The 22,807-nt window shown below is 42.6% G+C and overlaps 1 protein-coding gene across 1 annotated transcript; it reads right to left on the bottom strand.

The window, feature by feature from the left end:
* Positions 1-1,240: 1,240 nt before the first annotated feature.
* On the bottom strand, positions 1,241-21,539 carry LOC306711865 (clathrin coat assembly protein AP180-like; the record flags this gene model as incomplete). The annotated part of the gene is made up of 21 exons (XM_079180929.1): positions 1,241-1,327; positions 1,430-1,507; positions 1,658-1,711; positions 2,596-2,657; positions 3,075-3,161; positions 5,268-5,333; positions 8,732-8,833; positions 10,571-10,741; positions 11,334-11,348; positions 11,548-11,621; positions 12,236-12,360; positions 12,453-12,465; positions 13,239-13,312; positions 13,783-13,824; positions 13,933-14,039; positions 14,132-14,243; positions 14,335-14,428; positions 14,593-14,695; positions 15,447-15,522; positions 15,889-16,031; positions 21,410-21,539. 21 exons carry the CDS (start codon positions 21,537-21,539, stop codon positions 1,241-1,243), a joined length of 1,815 nt encoding a protein of 604 aa, XP_079037055.1.
* Between the last annotated feature and the right edge of the window lie 1,268 nt (positions 21,540-22,807).

The following is a 22,807-nucleotide window of genomic DNA, read 5'->3' as shown; positions in this document are numbered from 1 at the left end:
AGACAGTTGGGGGGGGGGGGGGGGGGGGGGGATGAATGGCCAAGCAGATATAGGTACAACCAAGTTTTTAATGACATAAACATAGCTCAGTATTAGTTTGGACAACAGGGGTAGAGGAGTGGGAGTGGGGGTTGGCCAGTGAAGTTACACACACTGAACACAGTCCACATTTAACAACACAGTCCTCGTCTGGGAGATGCGCAAAGAAACCAACATTTATCCACCATTCCAAGTCAGCTGATATGCGAAAAACCAGAATGAATCTAAATACACATTTATTATTTTTTTGTAAGTTTTTTCATAGTATGTTAAGTAAAGGTTAACACTGAATTACACACACACCCACACACACATAAACAGAGTTTTGTTTCTTGGTAACTAGGGTTCACATTCACAGTTGTGCTACAACATTAGATAAGGAGGGCAGGGGGGTTTTTTTAGGGGTCGCGGCTGGTACGAGGTCAGAGGGCAAAGATCGTATAGATGTAATGGCTGGTTGGCTGAAGGGGCTGGGGCATGACTGAGGGGAAGGCAGTGGGGGAAGTGCAGCCATCCACATCCACAGAGCTCCAGACACAATGACAATCCTACAGAGGAGGCAGAGAAAACGAGAGCTGATTAAAACAAGTGCTCCTGATAAAAATAGGTGAAGTCAAATAATGTATACTCTGAGAAGAAAGAGAGGGAGATTCAGAAACGTGAGGTTTATTTTGAAAAGACTCACGTAACGAGTGGAAACTGACACGTCCAAAACTGACGCTAGAGGGGTACCCAGAGCGTCATAGTTTGAGGCTTACCGCCTCAGACCAAGCGTCTGTGTTTGACGAGTTGGGAGTGAGAACTTGTCGTCCATTAAATTGGGGGATTAGCAAAGAGATATAGAGGGAATGGTCAAAACTAAAGCAGCAGAGTGAGCGACGATACCCCATAGTGTGGGTCAAGCTGGATCCTATATTTACTGTAATGCAACCAATAGTGTCTTTTCATTGGAACCTCCCAGCCTGGTAAATTCATGTTTCCACACCTCCAGTTTGTTACACCAGCTTCCTTTTATAAATGTCTAGTCTCCGAGGCCGAACTGATGTTACCCTGATGCAGCACTATGATATCATCAGAGGTTATCCTCTCAGACCTGACCTGGCAGAATACATCATACAACTGCTAATCATAAGTGCTCCTTATGTTTGCAGCTTTCCATTTTCTGTCTCTGCATACCTTGGGGATTTATAGGTCAGTCCATCTACATGAAGTCCTTAATGTTGAGATCATCCAGAGCGTTCCTCGGTGGTGGAGGCTTTCTGGGGCTCTGGGCCGCTCCGGGAGACATCTGCAGACACAATTTAGCAACTCTTTTGGTCAGAGCAGCTGTAACCGTTATGTATGAAATTGTCATGAGTGTGTATGATCCATTTCAGAGTGAGCGTGTTACCGGTGCTCCAGGGGTTGCTCCGGTGGCAGGGAAGCTTGGCCTCACCATCGGCATCATGGGAGCTCCTGGTGCCCCGGCCTTACACAGAGAAAGACAGAAGGAAAAAGAGACAGTAAGACACAATGGCGGCCATCTGTTGGGTGTGAGGGCCACCGAAAATGGGAATTGTGTAAATGTCCAGACTGGTTCGGGGGCATTACTAGACCATTACTGGACCGGTGGTCTTACCATGCTGAAGCTGGGGTGAGTCCCCATAAAAGGAGGAACACCCATGGGTACGGTCTAAAGGTGTGGAGGGGAGGGAGAGGAGGTGTTGGGATGTTACTACACTACATATAAGACAGACACACACACACACACACACACACACACACACACACACACACTGTAAAACAATACACAAACTCAAATTCAAAACACAGAAATTACACAATGCGTAAAAGAAGTCTAGTAATACAGGACAATGATAGTTGACACAGACAGACACGCCAAACTTGGACAAAAAAACTGGCACACAACAAAAACAACACAAGAGCCCTTATTTAAACTAATAGTTAATAATAGTCCTTGATTTACACATGCACAATGATTTAGAGAGCAGAGACGAAGCTTTTTTGCTGGTAGCCTTCAGATGCGTATCAGACATTTCTGTTGTTGCCAAAAAAGACAACTGAAACATCCAGAAGAAGCAAACGCGTCAATGAAGCGGTTCAGCTATGAATGGGAGAACCGGTTGGCTTGCCTGGACTTTAACAGGCTTAAAAGAAACTTAAGAGAAGAAGAAGCTTCCTAATTTGGCACTACAATTAGCCACCGCATCACTCTCCAGCAGTTATTCCAGAAAAATTCATATCTTGAGCCAGACTGCATGTTGAAATCTGCTTAGTATTTGGTCTTTGGTTCGGATCATTTTCTGAACATTTAAAACCAGTGCATGTGTTCTATTAGAGGTGAAATCCACCAGTAACTTATAGTTTGCTTTAGGTTGCTATAAGTCTTGTTTCCTTTTCTTGACTGCCCCGTAAGCTTCTCAGTTTCCTCGTTCTATATGATCGGACCTGGAACCTGGAGAGCTAGATGAAGGCAATGCTTGCGATTGCTGCTATGCCCTGTCTGTCGCTGCCATGCGGCTCCACTCCATGCTATAAGACACAGACAACATTTACCATGGGAGCACCCCAACAGGGGGGAGCTACCTGAGGTGCCGCTGGGGTTCCCATTGAGAGATCTGAGAGAGAGAGAGAGAGAGAGAGAGAGAGAGAGAGAGAGAGAGAGAGAGAGAGAGAGAGAGAGAGAGAGGTACTGCAAACTTACTGTCTTCATTTAAGGACATTATAACGACCACATAGGATGAATAAAGGCGTTACAAAATAAGTTGAATCAACACAATAGTTAGAGATACCCTTCCTAGCTTTTTTGATGAGAAGACCGATACCATGACATAAAACGGGGTGAATTGTCATTTTTACACTTTGGTTATTGTACGGATTAAAGAAACAAGATAAAGATAAGTCTTTATACTTAGCATAAAGTATTCATATTCAGCGGACAGACATTAGGGTGGCATCAATCTTCTCATCTAACCCTCACAAATAATAAGTGTATTGCCCCAAGTATTTAAATCAGCATCTAAATGACTACTTACTACTTGCCATGTTGGCCATGGAGGTGTCAACATCCCCCGCCTGAGGGGTCAAAGTGGGCTTCATTACATCCCCTAGACCATCAAATACTACAGAAGGGAGGGGAAAGGGAGGGGGGGGGGAAGGAAAGGAAGGAAGATATTAGCGTCTCACACTAGCAGCCTGGGGATTACCATGACAACCGATAGATGTCTCCATGACAACAGTGGGAAGAGAGGGGCATTGGAACGTGAGCTGGAGAGCAGGTTAATACCACCAAAGAAGAAATTTAATTACATCAACAGCAAATAGTAAAACGGACAATTTCAGTGTATTAAGATGATGATAGTTTGTCATTTATTGCAGCCTGTGTGTAATCTGCTGTTGGAGACATCTGTCAGGTCGTCTGCTGACTACTATGGTGATTTGTAATGTGGGCATAGGTACCATAGTACCACATCGTACCATCAAAACAACATGCACAATGTCAAGAATACATTTTCAGTGCTTGTTGGTAAATTTGAACTATTTCGAGGCTTTTACTGTTTGTCTGTGATTGCTGCAGGAATGAAATTATGATGAGAGCAAAAGCACTGCAGCTACAATGAAGCTGGCTTAATTGCTAAACAAGCACTAAATAATACTGTTAGTTCACACTCTCTGTAACCGTCAAGCATCTCGTGGTGGAAGGGACAGTGCAGCTGAGCTTGCCTGGCACCACACCACTGCAATGCAGCAGTGCACTGTGGGAAATTAGCGTGTTAAAGAGCAAGGAAACTCACCCAATCACATGGCAGGAAGCAAGCAATGAGCCAGCCCAAGAGCCAGATGGAGAGGGAGAGTGAGGACAAGAGAAAGAGAAAGAAAGAGAGAGAGAGGGGGGAAAATAAAATGCACAGATGCCAGAGAGAGAGAGAGAGAGAGAGAGAAAAAAAATGAGGTTTTAAAGGAGCCGGTGACAGTGAAACCAGTTTATTGCATGAATGATAGAAAGAGAAAGGGGTAAAAAGGAGTTAAGCTTTAAAGCAGTAGTATTGCAGACCGTCAGTTATACAACGTGAAGACCAATGACACGGGACAGGTAATGACTGGGAACCAGGTGAGCAGGGTTCATGTTGCCGTGGTAACAGTTACCACAGTTACCGGGAGGAATCGGAGGAAGTGTGTGTGTGTGTGTGTCCCCCGACTAATGAGATGATGCAATGATGACGTTAAACATAACCGTAAATGGACATAGTTTGAATCTATAGAACTCAACAGTGACTTTGTGTTGAACCAATGACAAGCAATAAAAAAAAAAAAATCACACCCAAGCTTTTAACTGAATAACAATTAGGTATTCAGTGTGATAATCAGCGAATAATAAAAACTAAAATGTAGATTATCTAACAGCAAACTATTTCATTAACCATTACCAGAGTTAATTGAAACAGCGACTGACTGACTTCCACAAAAACAGCCATTTTGTCAGGCAAACAGTTGAACGGAAGATGTCAATAAAGTTGCTGTAAAGTACACGATATTGTAAGGACAATAACAAGGCATCATGCAATTACAAGTGAATCAACAACAGCTACAGTCATGGATGGATTATTCCCCCCCCCCCCCCCCCTCCCAGACTGAACAAACATCAACAAATGATGTTGAGCCTCTTTCAACATCATTTTGCAGGTGAACCATTGCTATCAGGTTCTGCTGTGTATTGAAAAACTCCAGCGTTCAGTGTTTAGTTCACTCTGGAGACGAAGAACCTCACTTTACAAAATGAAGGAAACCATCGCCTAAGATGCAAGACATGTTTTCTTCAAGCATTGATTTAAATAAATGTACTGATGTAACTGTACTTCAATGAAATGTTACTGAAGCATCAGAATAATGTGTTAGAGTTGTATACTGGATTTGGTTATTAACAGACACTGAATATAAAAATACTATGATCAGGATGAGAAGCAAAAACATCTCTGACAAGAAACAACAGTCACCTCATGCTGGGGCTCAGGCGCCCTGACCCCTTGGCCTGTGCTCTGTAAACCCGTTATGTAATCCATCCATGGCTACAGCAGCACAGTGTGTGAGGGAATACCAACATATGAAAATATGTTGCAGACATTTCACAAAAAATATTTCCATTTCTGTTGCATGTCTGTAACATGATTGGATTCCCTTCACTGTACACACTATTCATGCAGCATGACATATCTATTTAATTTGTTTACCTGACATGAGTTCAGCACCGGGGGCAGCAGGAGCAGCAGCGGCTGTGGCATCTCCTCCTGTGGACTCTGGCAGGTCAAATCAAAATATACCATACCATGCCAGGTCAAAGTAGGATGATGAGCCATTCCCATCGCAGCATAAGGGCAAAGAAGGGGTAATAGTCAGCCTTCGGCTTCACGCTGGTAATGCCAAACAAAGTGCTTAGAGTTAGATTGGAAGGCTGTAAACAAAATTCCATGTATACTTCAATAAACCAGGAAACTTTGCTTCAAGAATTTCAAACACACACTCGTATGAACACGTCTCACATAACGCCGTACTCATTTGACAGTCGCAGCAAAGAATCCATGTGCATTTTCAAACAGGCCAGGAAAAAAAAGAGGAAAGTAAAAAAAAACATTTGGAGCTTTCAGTTTATAAATAAATTGACTATTTCAACATGATCAAGCTTCATCTCAGGCATCTGCTTGTAATACTTCCATGATTGACTCATAAAGAAGACTTTCCATTGTTACAACATTTATGTGAGTTTCAACACAAATGTACAATATGCAACAACATAACTACCCGGTATTTCTGACCATTGATGAAGCCTTATATATCAATATTAGTTGTTTAATCTGATCTTCCCCCAGATTCTACTCCTCTTCTCTGCTGATGCATTCATGAACGGGGGAGGCAGAGTGAGGCCAGGCAGTCATGTGAGTTACCCACCACCAAACAGGTTCATGATGGCTCCCGTGTCAATTTTGGGCGAGGATGCGGAGCACAGGATGGGGGCAGGGGAGCTGTATACATCCGCTGGGGGAGGTGGAGACGGTGTTTAGAGCCCAAACGCACTCTCACACAAATACACAAAAAACCATTGACTGATTGTAATGCATGTTAGCAATTGCAACCACAGTGCACGCAGTACATGCTGGAATGGGAAAGTAGGTAAGAGTGAAACATTTCCTCGAGCTCAATAGCTTTTAGCTGACCCGTTAGAGAGCCATCTCATTTCCTTTTCTTCCCCTTTCCTAATCAAAGCCAAGGACAAAGCTGAGAAACAGACACGGCAGGACAGGATATGAGAGGGAGAGTGCATGAGAGACGGCAGGAGTATCGGTGCAATAGGGTACCTGCTGTAAACAAGTCAACACTGGGAGGGGGGTCTGCTTTGGTGAAGCTCGTGTCTGGCATGGAATCAAAGAGATCTAGGAACACATGCGCACCCAGAGACAGGAATATTAAAACGCTTTAAAATGGTGAGGATGCTCTGACTCACACACAGCAGCCAACTGAAAAAGGCCTTCAATATGTGCACATTAGTCTGATGACACCAAAGAAGAAGAACAAAAGCGAGAAGAAGATGGGGAAATCAGGAGGATGCTAATCAATATGAATGAGAGCACAAGGCTCTTAAGATTAATACCGGACCACACACATCTCTAACATTTACCGCTGAAAAGGTCAGTCGCAGGGTTGGCGGCGCTGGGAGCTGAAATGGTTGCGATGGTGGTGATGGCGCTGGATGCGGAGGTGAAGAGCGGTGATGGGGAAGGGGAGGGGGGAGGCCGGGGAACCACAGAGCTAAAACAGGCATCCAGCGAACTACCCAGATTATTATTCTCCACTGTCATCATGCCGAAAAGGTCTAGACCTGAAGACGCTGCGTTGGTGCCGCCGTCCGGGGGAGCAAAGGGGTCTTTTTGGGGAAGAAGTGGGGGGGGGGGGGTGCGGAAGGAAAGTAACACGTGAACAGGAAGGGAGGATGTTAGTCAGTGACTTTAATACAGCGCAGAACAGACACGTTTTATGTGATGATGATGATGAAAATACTGCTGTAAACATGAAAGTTGAGGAGAAAAAGAATCTGAGGAATTAAAGGAGAGAATGTGCAGAGCTCCAACACACTCCCGGTGTTAGTAAAAAACAACTAAAAATAGCATCTGTGATGGAAAAAATTAGAAACAAATGGAGCGAATATAAAACACCTTCACAGTGTATTAACCAGCCGCAACCTAACTACAACTAAAGCCAAAGGACTGCCACAACCTTCTCCTTAACAGAAAATGCACACATAAGATGCCAAAAACATAAGAGACAAGTAAGACCATTGTCCTCGATCGCCATCATAACAACAATAGTACTGTCCAGACACCAGCAGCAATGAACAGCATATCTGCACGCCTGCTCTCCCCACACAAAGCCTTGAGATGAAACCCTGATTAAAACTTGAGACCAACCAGAAGTTCACACATACACGCCGACTCAAACAGGTCTGTTAGTTATTAAACATCTGTACATTCACAGTCATTGCACTCAAACCAGTGGTAGAAAAAGTATTCAGATCCTTTATTAAAATGATCCGCGTGTAGGATTGTGGGGGATTCATTGCCAGAAACTGAATATAACTATTTTTGCATTAGAGCATCACCTGAAACTAAGGATCGTTTAGTTGTTGTTTAGTCGTTTAGTTTATATCTACATAGGGAGCGGGTCCTCTTCACAGAATCTGCCTTTTTGCACCCCCATGTTTCTACAGTAGCCCAGAATGCACAAACCAAACACTGGCTCTAGAGGGGGCCTTTTGCGGTTTCTTTAGGTTACCTGAAGGTCACCGTAGGTTATCCGACATGCTTGGAAAGGAAGGAGTGAGTGGATGGGTATTCATTTGGTTGCAATTTTCAACCTCAAGTGGTAGATGCCACTAAATACACTGCTCCTTTAAGTAAAAGTAGCACTACAACAATGTAGAAATATTACATTATGAAACCTATTTTAAGAAGTAAAGTTGGATGCAATTGCATTGGCTTGCAAACCTGAAATCCTGTATATTGGGTTTTGAGTCTGTGTAAGACTTCAGCATAAGACTGGGACACTAAGGTAGGGGGGACCCCCCGATTTCCACTGGGTTATTCACACTGATGATAATCATATTTTCTCTAACTATATTTCCTAATATTTATGCGATTACGGGAAAGCAATGTCCATTTTATTTATTTTTAAATTCTCAATACTTTACAAAATATTTGTAGAAATTTAATTTCACATTTAAATCAAACACATATGTCCGCAACAATTTTGTCAACTGTGTTACTAACAGAATATCCCCCTGCCACAAAATAATGGTTTGTCCCGAAACCATGTGACCATGTTTCTCTCAGTGGTGGCCATTTTGAATACATTCTGGAGAGTATCCTCTGATTTTGATCAGTAATAGTGTATTCTGAAAGAGTGAAGGCCTATTAATTAACTATGTTGGGTACATGTATGTGGTTTACAATTCTTTCATGATTCTTTTACATTTTCTTTTCGTATAGAAAACATGGGAATAAAGAAACAGCCGCGTAGAGCTAATTCAATTGCAGGTACTTTGTATACTTACAGTATACACTACTGTCCTGAGTTACTTTACACCACTGACTCAAACTCACACACACAAACAGACGGACACACAGACAAACTTTCTGTCACCCACCAGCTCCAGCGTTGGCAGCAGGGGCGGACGTGGCGGCGGCGGCCCCACCTTCAGCGGCTGCTGCGGAGGCCTCTGTGGCAGGAGCAGGTGTTGTAAAGGCATCTGGGGTTCACACAAACCCCAGCAGAGGACAGAGACGCCCAGAGAGACAGAGACAGATGAAGGAGTAGAGATGAAAAGAGAAAATCAGGAGTCAAGAAACATGAGGAGGAAAAGATAGCACGAGGAAAATAAAGGTACGCTTTGAGCATTATCAGCACTTGTTGTGACGCAAAGTTTTCAACTGTAAAACATGGTAGCTTGCTGCATCGATATAGGACATTAATGACTGACAGGTGAATGGACAAATGGGAATACAGACAGGAGGCACTACAGCAAGGGTTAATCTACGAAGCCTGAAATCTACAAATGTTACAGCTGCCATCTGTATCTGTAGCCATGTGACAGGGTTTGATAGAATTGCTTTTCACTGAGATCAAAGAAAAGCATGTCTGCCTATCAAACAAGACGCATGTGGAGAATGAATGTAGCAGTACGTGCAAGCCGAAGCCATAATGCAGAAATGTCTGTGAGTATGTGGATTATTTGTGCAGTATTGTGTCTGTGTGTTTCTGTGTGTGTGTGTGTGTGTGTGTGTGTGTGTATGTGTGTGTGCGTGCAAAAGAGAAAATGAGATTGTATGTTTCTGTATATTATCGTTCTGCATGATCTATTTGGTACGGAGCCCCAAAGCGTTCAATATTAGATAAATAAATAATTATAAAATAAAATAATCAGATGAATATATTGTGTAAAACTAATAAATGGAGCAGTAATTTCATGATGTAAAATACATTTAAAAAATGTATTGTTTTCATACAAGTCATTTTTACCAATGGCACTTTGATTTCACACTGAATTCTATTTCATAATCTCACTTTTCATAACAGCGGTGTGATCACAGCCCTCTCACCTTTTTAGCCAATCACAATTTTACGTCCACTCTTAAGCGAGCTTCCTGAATCTTAAATCTTGAAACTGAACAACTGCTACCAATTTTGGCTAATTTCGCCAGTTAACAGGTTAACAGCAGCTAGCAGGTTATTTCACAGTTAACCACTTCAGTGTTTTGATTCTAAGGATGTTCCCCAAGGAAAGACACACACCTACAGTGTTGAGTAGAGAGCAAAAAGAGCAGTCCAGCTAACTGGAGCTAGCTAACACAGCTAATCTTCACTTTGATGCTGAGTGACGATTAAAGTAAACGGAATATGCAGCCTTGTGTGAAATAAAAAGGAATTACGCTTAAAAGGAACTTCCATTTTCCTGCCCTCTTTATAACTCTTCGTTCAAGATTACGTGGATAACATAAAAATGTCTCATTATTTTTTGTAGATATTGCTACGAATGCTGGATGAGACCAGCCTGAAGTAATTGTGTTTATTTACAGCAGAAGACTCCAGTTTGTTAATTCCGAATAACTTTAATGTTGTTGTTGCTCTAGCTAATGGGAGCTAACCGGCTAAATCTGGTAGCAGTTGTAGAGCCTGGAGGCATGTGATTGGCTCAAAGGTGAAGGGGCGGGTTATTGTCAACAACACTGTCACAAAAAAGGCAGTTGATAGCTGAAAAGGGTGGAGGTGTGCTTCAATGCATCATTAAGACCTGACTGTTTTGATGATGCAACTTCGTTAGCAGAATACAGACAATATCAGTGATAAATCAGCAAGGTTCTGTCTACATACTGTGTGTGTGTTTGAGCATGCGGTCGTCTTTGTGTTATCATATTTGTGTGGTGGTTTTAGGGTTGAGCTTCCCAGAGTGATTCTTTCGTAGAGAATTTTCTGGAAGCCCACTGACCTCCCAACAGATCCATATTGGCGGCGCCAGGGGAGGTGGAGGCTGCTGTGCTAGTGGGAGGAGCTAGAGAGACTCCCGGTTCTGCCGCTGCAGGAGTGGGCGTTGCTGCTGCTGAGGAGGGGGTGGGCTCTGCTGTGAGGGTGGGTTCAGATAGCAAGGAATCGCCCATTTCTGCGAGTACCAACGGGGTGTTCGAAATCCCCAAAGAAAGGTACCAAAATAAACCCCAAAAGAGCAACCAAAATAACCAGTTGAGTCACCGTTGAACAGTGAACAAAAGCAATCCAAAACAAAGGTCCAATTCAAATCAAAGCCAATTAAGACATTTTGGAGTTGACCAAGCAAAGCAAAATCCAAATTTTAACCAAAATTAAAGTTAAATTATCCAACACCATTCGGTCATAACCAACAAATAAAAAAACAACCAACCAAAAAAGCCCCCGTTGTAAACCAAAAACAGACAATGGAGTATGTGGAGGGAAGGGAGAGAGAAGGCAGAGAGAAACAAAGACACTACTCAGACTAAAGAGAACAACTTGAGGAGACAAACAGGGAGGTAACCATGTGACAATTGTACATAATAGTCTATCTATAGGCCTATGTTCAATTTTGATTAAAACATTAATATTGTTTCCAGGTCACCTCAATTTGAGTTTGTTCAGAAAGAAAGTCAATGACATTGAGGTGTCATGGAGGAGGATTTAAGAAGACACCAGGCTAGACAAGAGGCTGGAGGTGAAGTGGAAAGTAGAGTGTTGCTCACCTGATCCAAGAAGATCTATGGAAGCATAAAGCAAAGAGAACAAGGGAAATACATGTCAGTTCATACCCCCGCTAAAACTGATTTTGACAGTTTCCTTAAAGAAAACAGATTACTTATATAGTGGCTTGATATACTGTCATATAATGCTAGAATGTGGATTTGCATTCCTTTAGATGAACCAGCAGCTGAGTTTACAGGAAGGAGGGAGACTTACCTCCCCAAGACGTGGGGGCAGCTGATTGTCCTGAGGGACCCGAGGAGGACAGTGGATCCAGGTCCAACAAGGAACTGGAGAATGAGGAAGGAAACAGAGAGCGAATGACATTTAGTTCATCGTCCTTTGCAGAAGGTAATTCTTTTACATTTGCTCTTTGCAAAAAGAAGTTCATGTTACTGTTATCAGACACTAATATGACTAAATGTCTACGACCATTCAGTGAGGCTGTACTTGACGATTGTTAACATTTGCTAACAAGCACTAAACACAAGCTTCAGCCAAGGTCAATAGGAAAGTCTATGAATCACTGTCGCAAATTTCATTGCAATCAATCCAACAGTTGTAAAGAGATTTCTCTCAAAATGAAATATGTTGACCTCATGGCGCTCAACGAATCCGCTGGGAACCATGAATGCAATCCAAATAATAGTTGTTTAAATATTTCTGTCTGGACCAAAGTGGTGGACCAACCAACCGGCATTAACGCCCCTAGAGCCACAATGCTAGTATGACTAAAAATAAGACTTTGTAGGGTTTATCAAATTCTCCATAGGCCAAATAACCGCTGCAAAATGAGCTCTTAAGCCCAGTTTGCAAGGTTTGCAACAACCATTTATTGCCAAACGTTCAGAATCATAAAAAGGCAGAGAAGAGAGACGAGGTCACAGAGTTTACTGGCACTCACTCTTCAGCTGGCTCAGCAGCAGCAGCAGCGGCAGCACTCTCCCCAGGAGGAGGCTGCAGCACTGGAACAGCGTTTGAAGATTTGGCTGGAGTCGATGTTGGAGACACATTGTTCGTCGGAGACCCCTGAAAGATAGACGGGGAAGCCCCATTTACAGCGTTGCACCAGACTGGAAGAACTCAATAAAGATATGTACTGTTTTGGTTGTGTACCTCACCTTTGTTGGAGACCTGAAAGAGTGAGAGAGTAGAAGGAGTCGTTAGTTCTTGAGATTGAAACAGACAAATCTCCTGGACACAGTGAAAATTATTTAATGAGTCTATTTTTAGAAGTAAAAAAGAATCTCAAGAACAAATATGCAGGACACGTTGCATCATATGTGATCATATGAAGAGTTCATTTCCAAAGCAACACACTGTATGTCAAATTGTTTACATACTTGCATAGATTTGCGCAATTAATAAATTTAACTTTGGAAAATAAAAACTTCATATTCTAATTCACATTGCATGTCAGGATGTGATGAAACACATGAGGTGACTTACTGTTTATCAAAACATGGTGGTTCTCACATGTAATCACACCAATACACACGTTTCCATAACTTAGTTAGTGGTGGTGTAGTTATGTTTCTATTCACATGAAGATCACCTACATACTGTCATTCACATGTGAATAATATGTAGGTTTACCTGGAGGGGTTGGGGGAAGTGACAGTAAAATAAATCTACACAGTTTTCTAAGACATTAGTAGACTTCAAACAAAACATACAGTATATGCTCACCCTTCACTGTTGATTCCAAATGAACATAAAGGGGGTAAAAGAGAGGAAGGGTTAAAGGAAATTGTAGAATTATAGCACTTGTTTTGGCCTGTTTCTACTAACATTTATCTTGGTTAAGAGGGAGTTTCTCAGATCTCAAAGTATTTCACTTTAGTTCTTTTGTGATCATAATTCTTTTAATCTCCACACAAGAAGCACCCAAACTGAAATTGTCTTACCCCTTCTTTCCACCCTTCACATCTTCCAAGCCGTTCATGTGTGTTTCCAGACTCTCCAGGATACTGCTGGGAGCCTGATAAAAAAACACAATTAGAGTAATCAATACATAACATTTTCCACTTGTCTCCTACATCGTGGTGTCAGGCTGTGCAAGTCCAAATGTGAGAAAAAAGAAAGTGGTAAAAAATGAGAGCGACAAATCCCACTGCAATACCCACATATGCATGTACAAACACACACACTCGTGATTTGTGTCTGAAATTCAATTAGGATCAACATGCCGACACTTCATCCTGTAAACAGGCACTCAGCCAGGGCACCCTGTGTTTCTGTGGTTACCGGGTCCTCGAGAGGTGTAAAAGGACAATCTTCGTCATCTGAGTCCGCTAGATCCACTACTACCCCCGGGTGGAGACACTGGGGTGGGGAGATTTATGGTGGGTGAGTCGTGGGTGTTTCTGTGTGTGTTTGGGGTGGGATGAGTGGTATTCATGTGCATTACATTCTTGGTCGCAATAGATAGATAGATGTGTTATAACTCACGTAGTTGATGTCAGGAATGTCGTTTTTGTCAACTCCGATTGTCTGTTGAAGGAAGAAGAGTTTAAAATCTGCATTGCCAAACTTTACAGTCCCCACACTGTGTGTGCATCCTTATGAAGGTGGTTTTAAGTGCTATTGGTTGCCTCTTACCTCGGCCAGCTTCATGAATTCCCCAATCTTTGTCACCCTGGTCAGGAACCTCTTGTAGATCTCCAAGGCCTCCTTACAGTCACTCTTCTTCATCTTGAAGTATTTCTCTGCGAAACAAGAGTTTTGCACATTCAGATTCTTTGCGGCGCACGTTTACAACTTCGAAATGCCAAGTGAACGATACTCCTGGACTACTGACCTAATAGGTTGATGACTCCGTCGTTGTAGGACGCAAACAGTTTGACCAGGTCCTTGAACATAATCAGGAATGCAGCATTGATGATCCCATTGTTAAGCTCCTTGGGATGAACCTGAGAAAAAGGTGAGAGAGCATGTGAGAATTGGAAGGCCCGGGAAAAACCTCTGTCTGGTGTTCAGATATCAAGCCAAAGTCTGACTCACATCGAACTCCAGGAGTGTGTCAATCTGAGTCTGCAGAACAGGCATGCCTTTCAACAGCTTCTCAGTGGTCATGGTCCTCATCACACCCTCAGCACTGAAAGAATACTACAGAGTGTTAGATGGAGCATCTCACAGGGATGAGAACAGCCATTGGACATAGCACAATCCATTTTTAAAAAGCCTGGACGGTAGAAAGTAGAGGAATGAGTAAGCAAAGGCCTATAAGCACAACATCTCTGAACTCCATGTTTGACTTACCCTTTCTTGACTCTGGTGAAATCAAAAGCCATCTGGCGGTAGGCGAAGGCTTTCTCGTTCAGGTATCGTCCATACCGTCTGATGAATGTCGACATATCATAGCCTAAACGGGAAATGTATGCCAGAAAGCAGACAGGGTTCATTATTTTGCTTTTCTGCTAGAAATAATCGCTTCACTTTCTCTTCAGCTTTCCTCGGCCCAAAGAGAAACAGTGACTTCTTGCAGCAGGTAATGTAAGACTTTTTCACAACACAAAAAGACAAATCACTTCCAACTAATCTGTTCAGAGAAAATCATAAAAAAACAACGAGCCTCAAAAGCTGAAAACTAATACTAAAAATGCATGAAATGTCGTGAAATTCAGCCAAAACCATTAAGAACTGCAAATCTGTGACAACCATAGTTACATCGATAAATACTTTGCAGTTAACAGTTAATTGCACACAGCTGCCTTGTTGCAAATGTCTTCTTTTATCCCACATGGACATGACAACATTTCAAACACAATGGGAATTGTTGGGATAAAACAAGCCCTTTATTATGTTATTTGAGGTTGTAGATTACATTTCTCATATATTTGTCAAAGAAAAAACCCACAAAAATCCAGGGCATGTGCTTACTAAGAATGTGAAATAACAAAAACATGGTAATAAAATGTATGAATATGAGAGCCTAAGTATGAAACATTAGACATTCGAGACAGAAATTCCAGCATCTGTTTGCGTGCATGTATGAATGAGTTTAAGTGTGTGATCATGTCTAGTACCTCCCTATGTATTCACCAGACGGCTTTCATTGTGTTTATCTCTTCCTGTTGTGTTTTTTTTGCCAGATACTGTGATATTTTTCTTACCGTGAGCGCCGGTTTTGTCGATAAAGTTGCTGAGGTTAAACAGAGAGGTCCTGGAAGCCAAGTACTGAATGAACCTCTGAGGAAGAGAAAGAAACGAAGTCAAAGCTAAACACATTAACACCTGTTTTAAATGGCATTTCACTGTGACACATAGCAGCATATACAGATCTAAATCCATGGATGATTGTTGAACCACTGAACCCACAGGGTCGTTACTTTGAGGAATTGTGGTCAAAGCCTATACTTGTCCAGCTCGCCTCAGCACCACACACAAGTCAATTATCAAGACATTTGAACTGGGAGATGAATTGGCAAATCCATTCAGTCATTTCCATCATTTATTCCCCAAAAACCCCTCCAACAATTACATCATTTGTATTCATCTCTGGATTTCAGCTTGAACTGAATTGCACCAGATGTAATTGGTCTTCCTGGGTCTAACCTCATTGCCGTGGACACACATGTGATGACTGGTGACCAGGGCCTTGAAGACGACCACCCAGCTGGCATTGGTGGCTCGCTCAAACAGTGTGTCAGCCATCTGAGGGATGTTCACGTTGGTGGTGTTGGTGGCTGACACCAGGTCTGCAAACACATCCAAAAAGAAACGTTATTATCATTGACATCATGTGAAAATTGGAGGTCTGATGACATAAAGTAGTTTTCTAGAAGTGGAAATTTCATACAAGGTGGCACGTAAGAGGAGAGCCACTGTTGGTTTAGTCTTAGACAAATGCCGACACAATTTGAACAGCTCTGATTAAACTTTCATTAAGTGGGCAGGCTCAGTGTTCACTGCAGAGCTGCTCTAGACACCCATGAGAATATTAAGCCAGGAGAAAGACCTGATGTACATACGAAATGATGTCGGTGCACGAGCCCACACGCACACTGATGCAAAAAGGCCGAATAATGCCTTGTCAGCTCCCCTCCCTGGATGCCAGTTCAGACACTCAGACAGACAGAGAGGGGTCCAACAGTGTCCAGACCATTGCATCAGTACAAGGTGAAATATAAGCATTTTCTGCCAAACTCTTTTACTCCTCTCGAGGATGAAGAAATGTACTTCTCTGGGTCAAACACGTCATTGCGGACAGTGACTGTATGCATAACATACTTCATATGAGGCATCAAAAGTTACTACAAGGACTTTTTAACTGGTTATGAAACGGTCTCAACTGATGCCTCTATATGACGTACATAAGTAAACGAGACCATCAGCGTTAATAGTTATTCTTAACGCCTGTTGCCGAATCCAATTTTCCGCGGAACTTATTTTTTCACGCTACATTTTGTGGTTATGGCCAACACGCACCGGGCAAGTTGCGTCTCTCTTTCACTCGCCTTCAAAACAAATGCACAGGCTAACCGGATCAAGATCTTTGCGACACGAGGCTGCGATGCTAATGGGAAGTACAGCCTTCATTCTGGGAAAACACTGCTTCTGTCCACAGAGGCCACCAAAATCAACACAAAACGGCAGTTCCTTGTAGTTGCTTTAACGATTATTTAATGTAATTAATTTTCATATATTGTTTGAGGTTAATCTGTTATTTTTATTTACTAATTGGTCTAAAATATAGGAAAACTCCAGTCCAAAACCAAAAGATATTTAATTTATATCATACAAGACAAAGAGGATCAGCAAATCCTCACATTTAAGAAGCCGGAACCAGACAAGGTTTAGGACCTGAAAAAGGACTTAAAATAACTAATCATTTATTAAAATAGCTGCCAATTAAATTCCTGTCACTTAATCAATTCAATAATGTACTTATTGTTTTACTACAGTATACAAACATGCAAGCTGCGATTTTTAACATTAGGTAATTGATGTTCTATCATTTTGAGTCTTTTCTTTTTGACACATAAATCACGCTCAGTATATTTCTCAAAAGAGAAAACAGGCATTTGCTACAACCATTGTAATCTGCATGTGAACAGGCCCCTGACTTCAATAGATAATCATCACATCTAACATTTGATTTATTCTTTGTCTGGTGTGGGAGTTTCTTCTTAGAGAGAGGGAGAAAGAGAGAGAAAGACAGGCTGAACAGATGGCCACAGAAAAAGCAAATATAAAGAGCGCGAGAGGATTTGGTCCTTTAGAAACAAAAGCATGGATGATATTTTACTAATGTGGTATATTGCAGAACGTTTGCCAATCATGCAGCACTACTAGAGGCCCTGAAACATGTTTGACATGCCTGACACAAATAAATACAGGGGCACATATTGCATTTGTTGAGGGCACAGTAAAAAAATAACACTATCTATTTTTTAGTCCATCCCCCTGACATTGACAGCTGAGCAACAAGGGCAGGTCTGAGTGTATCCATACCGAGTGCCAAAGAGAAGAATGCAGCAAATATTGGCAGGCACCTCTGATAATGGAAGATGGGGAAGGCCGTGATATTGAACGGGCCTTGGCCTCGCCTTCAGTAGGTAGATACCAAACTGTAGACCAAAAATACAACAAAAGGGGAGGGGCAAGAGAGGCGCAGGAAAGAAGGGAAAGAGCAAGTTCATGAGGGGAACAGCAGGGAGTCTGTTGAGGAGCACTACTGTACACAAGAATAAGAAATGAAGAGTTGGAGCAGTGAGGCTGTTCAAGGACATAACAGGCTGGCAGGTTGGACAGAGGGGTTGGGGGTTGGGGTGGCTGAAGGGGTCGTAAACAGATTATTACTAATCACAGGTCCTGGTCTTTCTACGGTTGCTGTCTCACTGCCCTTCCCCCACACAGCTCACATACATACACACCTGTCTTGACACCACCTGTTTCACACAATGCTCACCATCTAACACGTCTCGGCTTATCGTCACCAGTGCCATCAGTCGGTGTAATGATTCAGGTTTATTTAATTATCTTCCTACACAAAATGTAGTAGACAATATCAGCTTGAAGAGCCCTACATTAGCGCTTTTATTTCATCCTCTACTTGAGAGTTTTCTTATTTTTTCTCTCATTTAGCTTAACTTCTCTGTGAAATAGCTGAAGATTACATCTCCCTGCAGCCTTTTCAAATGACACATGCATAGAGACATGGTCCACAATGGCGGAAATATGATTACGTAACATTATCATGTCCCTGGCACAGCTACAAGTTAATATTCATACTAGCACGATGAACACGGCGCTATCTACTACCATTCTCAGACTATCAGCTCATAATACCCAATAATAACTATGTTATTATATCTGTTTACTGTTTTTTAACGGGCCAATCTTATATAGTGATATAATCCACGCTTTCTGTTTATAGTATCAATACCTGAAACTAACACATACTGACTTACAAGTGTGTGTGTGTCTAATGAGGATTGACTGAGCTAAATAAAGACTCTAGACGGTAATCCACGGCCCACAGGAGATCTCTAAGAATGAACTGAGACCTCATACTGTGCGAGTGTGTGTGTGTGTGTGTGTGTGTGTGTGTGTGTGTGTGTGTGTGTGTGTGTGTGTCTTTATCTAGTCTGGGTCTGCGGTAATCATTTTTTATAGTTGCTAAACAAACCACTCTAGTGGTAGCTGGAATATTCCGGTCAAAATGATGCAGAACTCACTCATTAACAGTGACCACAACAGTGAACACCAATTAGTCTCACAGTGATGACATGAAGACATCAAGGAACGGTCCGGGACATAACCCCTGTAAAACAGCAGCTTGTTGTGTTTACACAAGATGCAACGTGTTGATTGGTGAGCTTTAGAGGTGCCGGTTTGTGGATTTGCTGTTTCCAGTCTTTATGCTAAGCTAAGCTAACCAGCGAATAAGAGTACATTTCCAAAAAGATGAACTATTCCTTTTAGGTCCCGCAACTAATTTAATTTGACTAGACATCCAGAGATGCTAGCTGTGGCTCCAATAAAAGTATCTCACACGTACACACCCTACTATAGACAGGACACATGATCTAACTACACTTGTGTACATGAGGGCATTAGCTTCCCGTGCATTGATTCCGCTCCTCTAAATAGCTATTTCTACGTGACTTGTCTATTTACAACATGACCTCAGATTAATTTAAACCTATTGCCTTTGGTGTTGAGTGAACTCTGCTTTGTTGACCTTGCATGGACCACATGTTCTCTAGAAATGTGTAACACACACCCTCCAGTGTTCCTTTCACTATCCACTGTTTGACACAGTAGATAGCCGCAGTCTGGTTTGGCATGGAATATGAAATTCAAAAGCAAAGACATAACACACCTTTGACACCGCAGTTTCATTCCCTGCGCTGTGGGCCCCATATAAAAATAAATCAAATGCAGGCATCAAAGCCACAAAAAAAAGAAGATGTTGGCTCCCCACACAAAGGAAAGTCCTGCACATACATATTACCTTTGCAACTTTTATTTTGGAGGTGAATCATTTGTCAAAATGCACCTGTGACACACTCTCATTCACATCAACCACATCAGGCTGTTCATCGTTCACATTTTGCCACGTACGATCAGAAGAGTAATTGCCCTTTTGTCCTCCTGAAAATGCATTATATACATATTTATGTTTACCCGCACTGAGACACCATTACAAATACAAACAGTGTGGTTCTAGTTCTAGAGGTATACAGTCATCATGATTGACTCTCTACATTAAGGATGACAGGCCGGCCATTTGTCCTCTTTCTTCTCACAATTTCCCTCCGTCATTACAGTCCCTTCCCCTGACACTCTCAATCTGTTGCCATCGCAACTCCACTGAACCACCGCCGCCGCCTCCGACGACATACACACGCCCATCCCAAGGGTCAGTAACTGGGTTGGTGTCACACTGTGACAAATGAAATCAAAATCCACCTATAAGCTCGACCTATTGGTTTTTGTATATACATACATTATGTGTTTGTGTGTGTGGGTATTAACAAAACTGTGTTTTTACACACAAGAAGCTTGTTGAATTGTGTATAAGAATATGTCCACGTGGCTTGAGTGTGTGTGCGGTAAGTAGAGGCGGTCTCCTGTAGTTTAGACAAAGACGTCATGGCTTGTGACAGTTTGCTCAACAGTCTCAAATCTGAACAGTCAAAAGTTAAAGACACACAGAAAACAAACACACGGGACACAGCAGAGAGAGTGAGGAAGCAATGGTCTCTGGTGCATTGCTAGCATTAGCATTGTCACCTTTGGCTGTGTAAATAATGCAGGGCAGTCATTGGCTGATTATTAAATTATTCAGCAGGGGAGCGGATCACAAGATATAAGGTCCCTACCCCAAGACACAGGACCAGACCTGTCCAGCGACCACACAGACACAGACGGACACAAAAAGAAAAGACATGAAGAACCGGTCAGACCACCCGTCATCTGTATGCAGTGCCACGCCACTGCTTTGGCCTGACTCACTATTTGTGGTAGATGACAGTGATTAATCACAAACTGTCATAAGGTGGGCCCTGCTGTCATCTGGAGATGTGTCAATAAAGCTGTGAGGTTTGATAATGTTATTCAGCTGTGACTTTATGGCCTAAGCTCACTGATAGACTATATGCAACCCAAATAGGTCTCTTTGCATTTTCAGACAACATTACCTTGGAATTTACATTTTAATTTAGCAGGTGTAACACTTACACTTCCTTCGTTATCCAGACCTGCAGGTCTTCAGCAGTTAAGGGAAGTGGTTTTGCAGGAGCACAGCAAAGGGAAATTAAATGGTCTTGTTCTGAGGATGACTTGTCATTCTGCCTTAATATATGACCTTTTCTCCCTCCCTTTCTCCCACTCTCCCTTTCTCTCTCCGTGGGTTTCCATCAGCCTTACTGGAGGCTGACACAATAGGTCACCAGAGGGGTTACCGCCTTATGGCACCACACCCATTTAGGCTAAGAGAACTAACAAATGACTGGCCATGATTATATGCCTGTGGTGGCATGTGGTCTTAGTGGATGCGGTGTGTTATAGGCTAGGCCATGCAAGGCCAGCCCGTGCAGTAGGTAAGAGGAAGAAGGACTACACTTACACTCCAGGTGCTTTTTCTTGGGCGCCATCACCTCATGAGTGGTGGCTTTGCAGACAGCCCGGGCCATATCTGATCCCGTTAGCTGGTATTGCGCAGCGGCGATGCGATCCGTGAGGGTTTGCCCCGACATTTTCTCTCCGTTCAATCGACCACCTCAGGAATGTATGTCGCCACGGGACGATGAAAAAAGAAAATGTATGAATGTATCCCGGCTGCTTCCCGGTGGTTCCGTGAGCGAATCCCGTGCGTTCCTCTTCCCCGATTGATATAGGCCTGTGACCTTCTGTGTGGGCGAAGAAAAAGCACACAACATGAGCTCAAACGCCTCTACATAAACATTATTTTCGCATCAAATCGCGCGGTCACGTTGATAATATGCGCGGTGACATAAATAGACTTACGCAAGGTTGTGAATTCCCCTCGGCTCGTCCCGTTATAGGCTCCAACCGTTCAGTTCAGCACCTTGGACAGCTAATGCCACTCGGTTATGTAACACTAAACGGGCAATGAAAGCTATTTTCTCAGCCCGCAGCAATTATTTAAAAAAAAAATGAAATAGGCCAATGAAAAAATGCGGTGCAAGCGAGGCTCCTCGGAGTGTCCAAAAAATATTCTTGGGAAATGACGGAATGTAAATCAACACTCCATAGGTCGGTCAAATATCCCGTTTGGAGGGGGCATCGGGTCTTTCCTCCCGCGTCAGTGCATGAATAAAAGGCTTTCAAAATAAGAGAAGAGCCGTTATTTCCTCATTGGTTTTCAGATTGCGGTGTTTCTTTCCGTTTCGGCTCAGAAATATGCCGCTGTGGGCCACTCGTCAGATCGACAGAAAATGCGCACCGCTCCCCGTTGTCGCCAACACTGCGCAGCGCAAGATGCTCAGGAAAAGGAAAAGACAGAAGGGAATTTCCTTTTTTTCTCCTCCCCCCCCGTGTCGTTTGTTGATTTATGTGGCCTATCTATTCGTCCTAGACTCAACTCCACCAGCGGGTTCTTGGACAGGGTTGGATGACACACGTCGCATCCCACGTCTCTTAAAGTGGAGTCATGGTGATAAGAAACGTAAGGGTTAATATACGAGCGTGACTGTGGCGTATTTGCTGCTGCATGTAGGCTATATGCATCAGGTTTGCACGCAACTGACAGATGATGAACGTAAAACATTTTCTGTAAGATATAATCAGAACATATAATTGCCTAAATATATTAAGGCAGCCTATAGATCTGGGGTTTGATTTGGCCCACGATACTGTTAAGACAAGATCTGACAGAGAGAGGATCCATAATTGCTCTATATGTGCCTAAAATAGCGTATTCATCATTTTCTTGGAAACCCTTTTGGCTAAAATGGGTCTAACCGGAAATTAAAAGCAAACCGCTTGTTGTTTTTTCAAATAC

This window comes from Pholis gunnellus (genome assembly GCF_910591455.1).
Source record: "Pholis gunnellus genome assembly, chromosome: 19".
Taxonomy (NCBI): domain Eukaryota; kingdom Metazoa; phylum Chordata; class Actinopteri; order Perciformes; family Pholidae; genus Pholis; species Pholis gunnellus.
The sequence above is the reverse complement of the archived record's forward strand: the minus strand, read 5'-3'. Positions and strand labels throughout refer to the sequence as shown.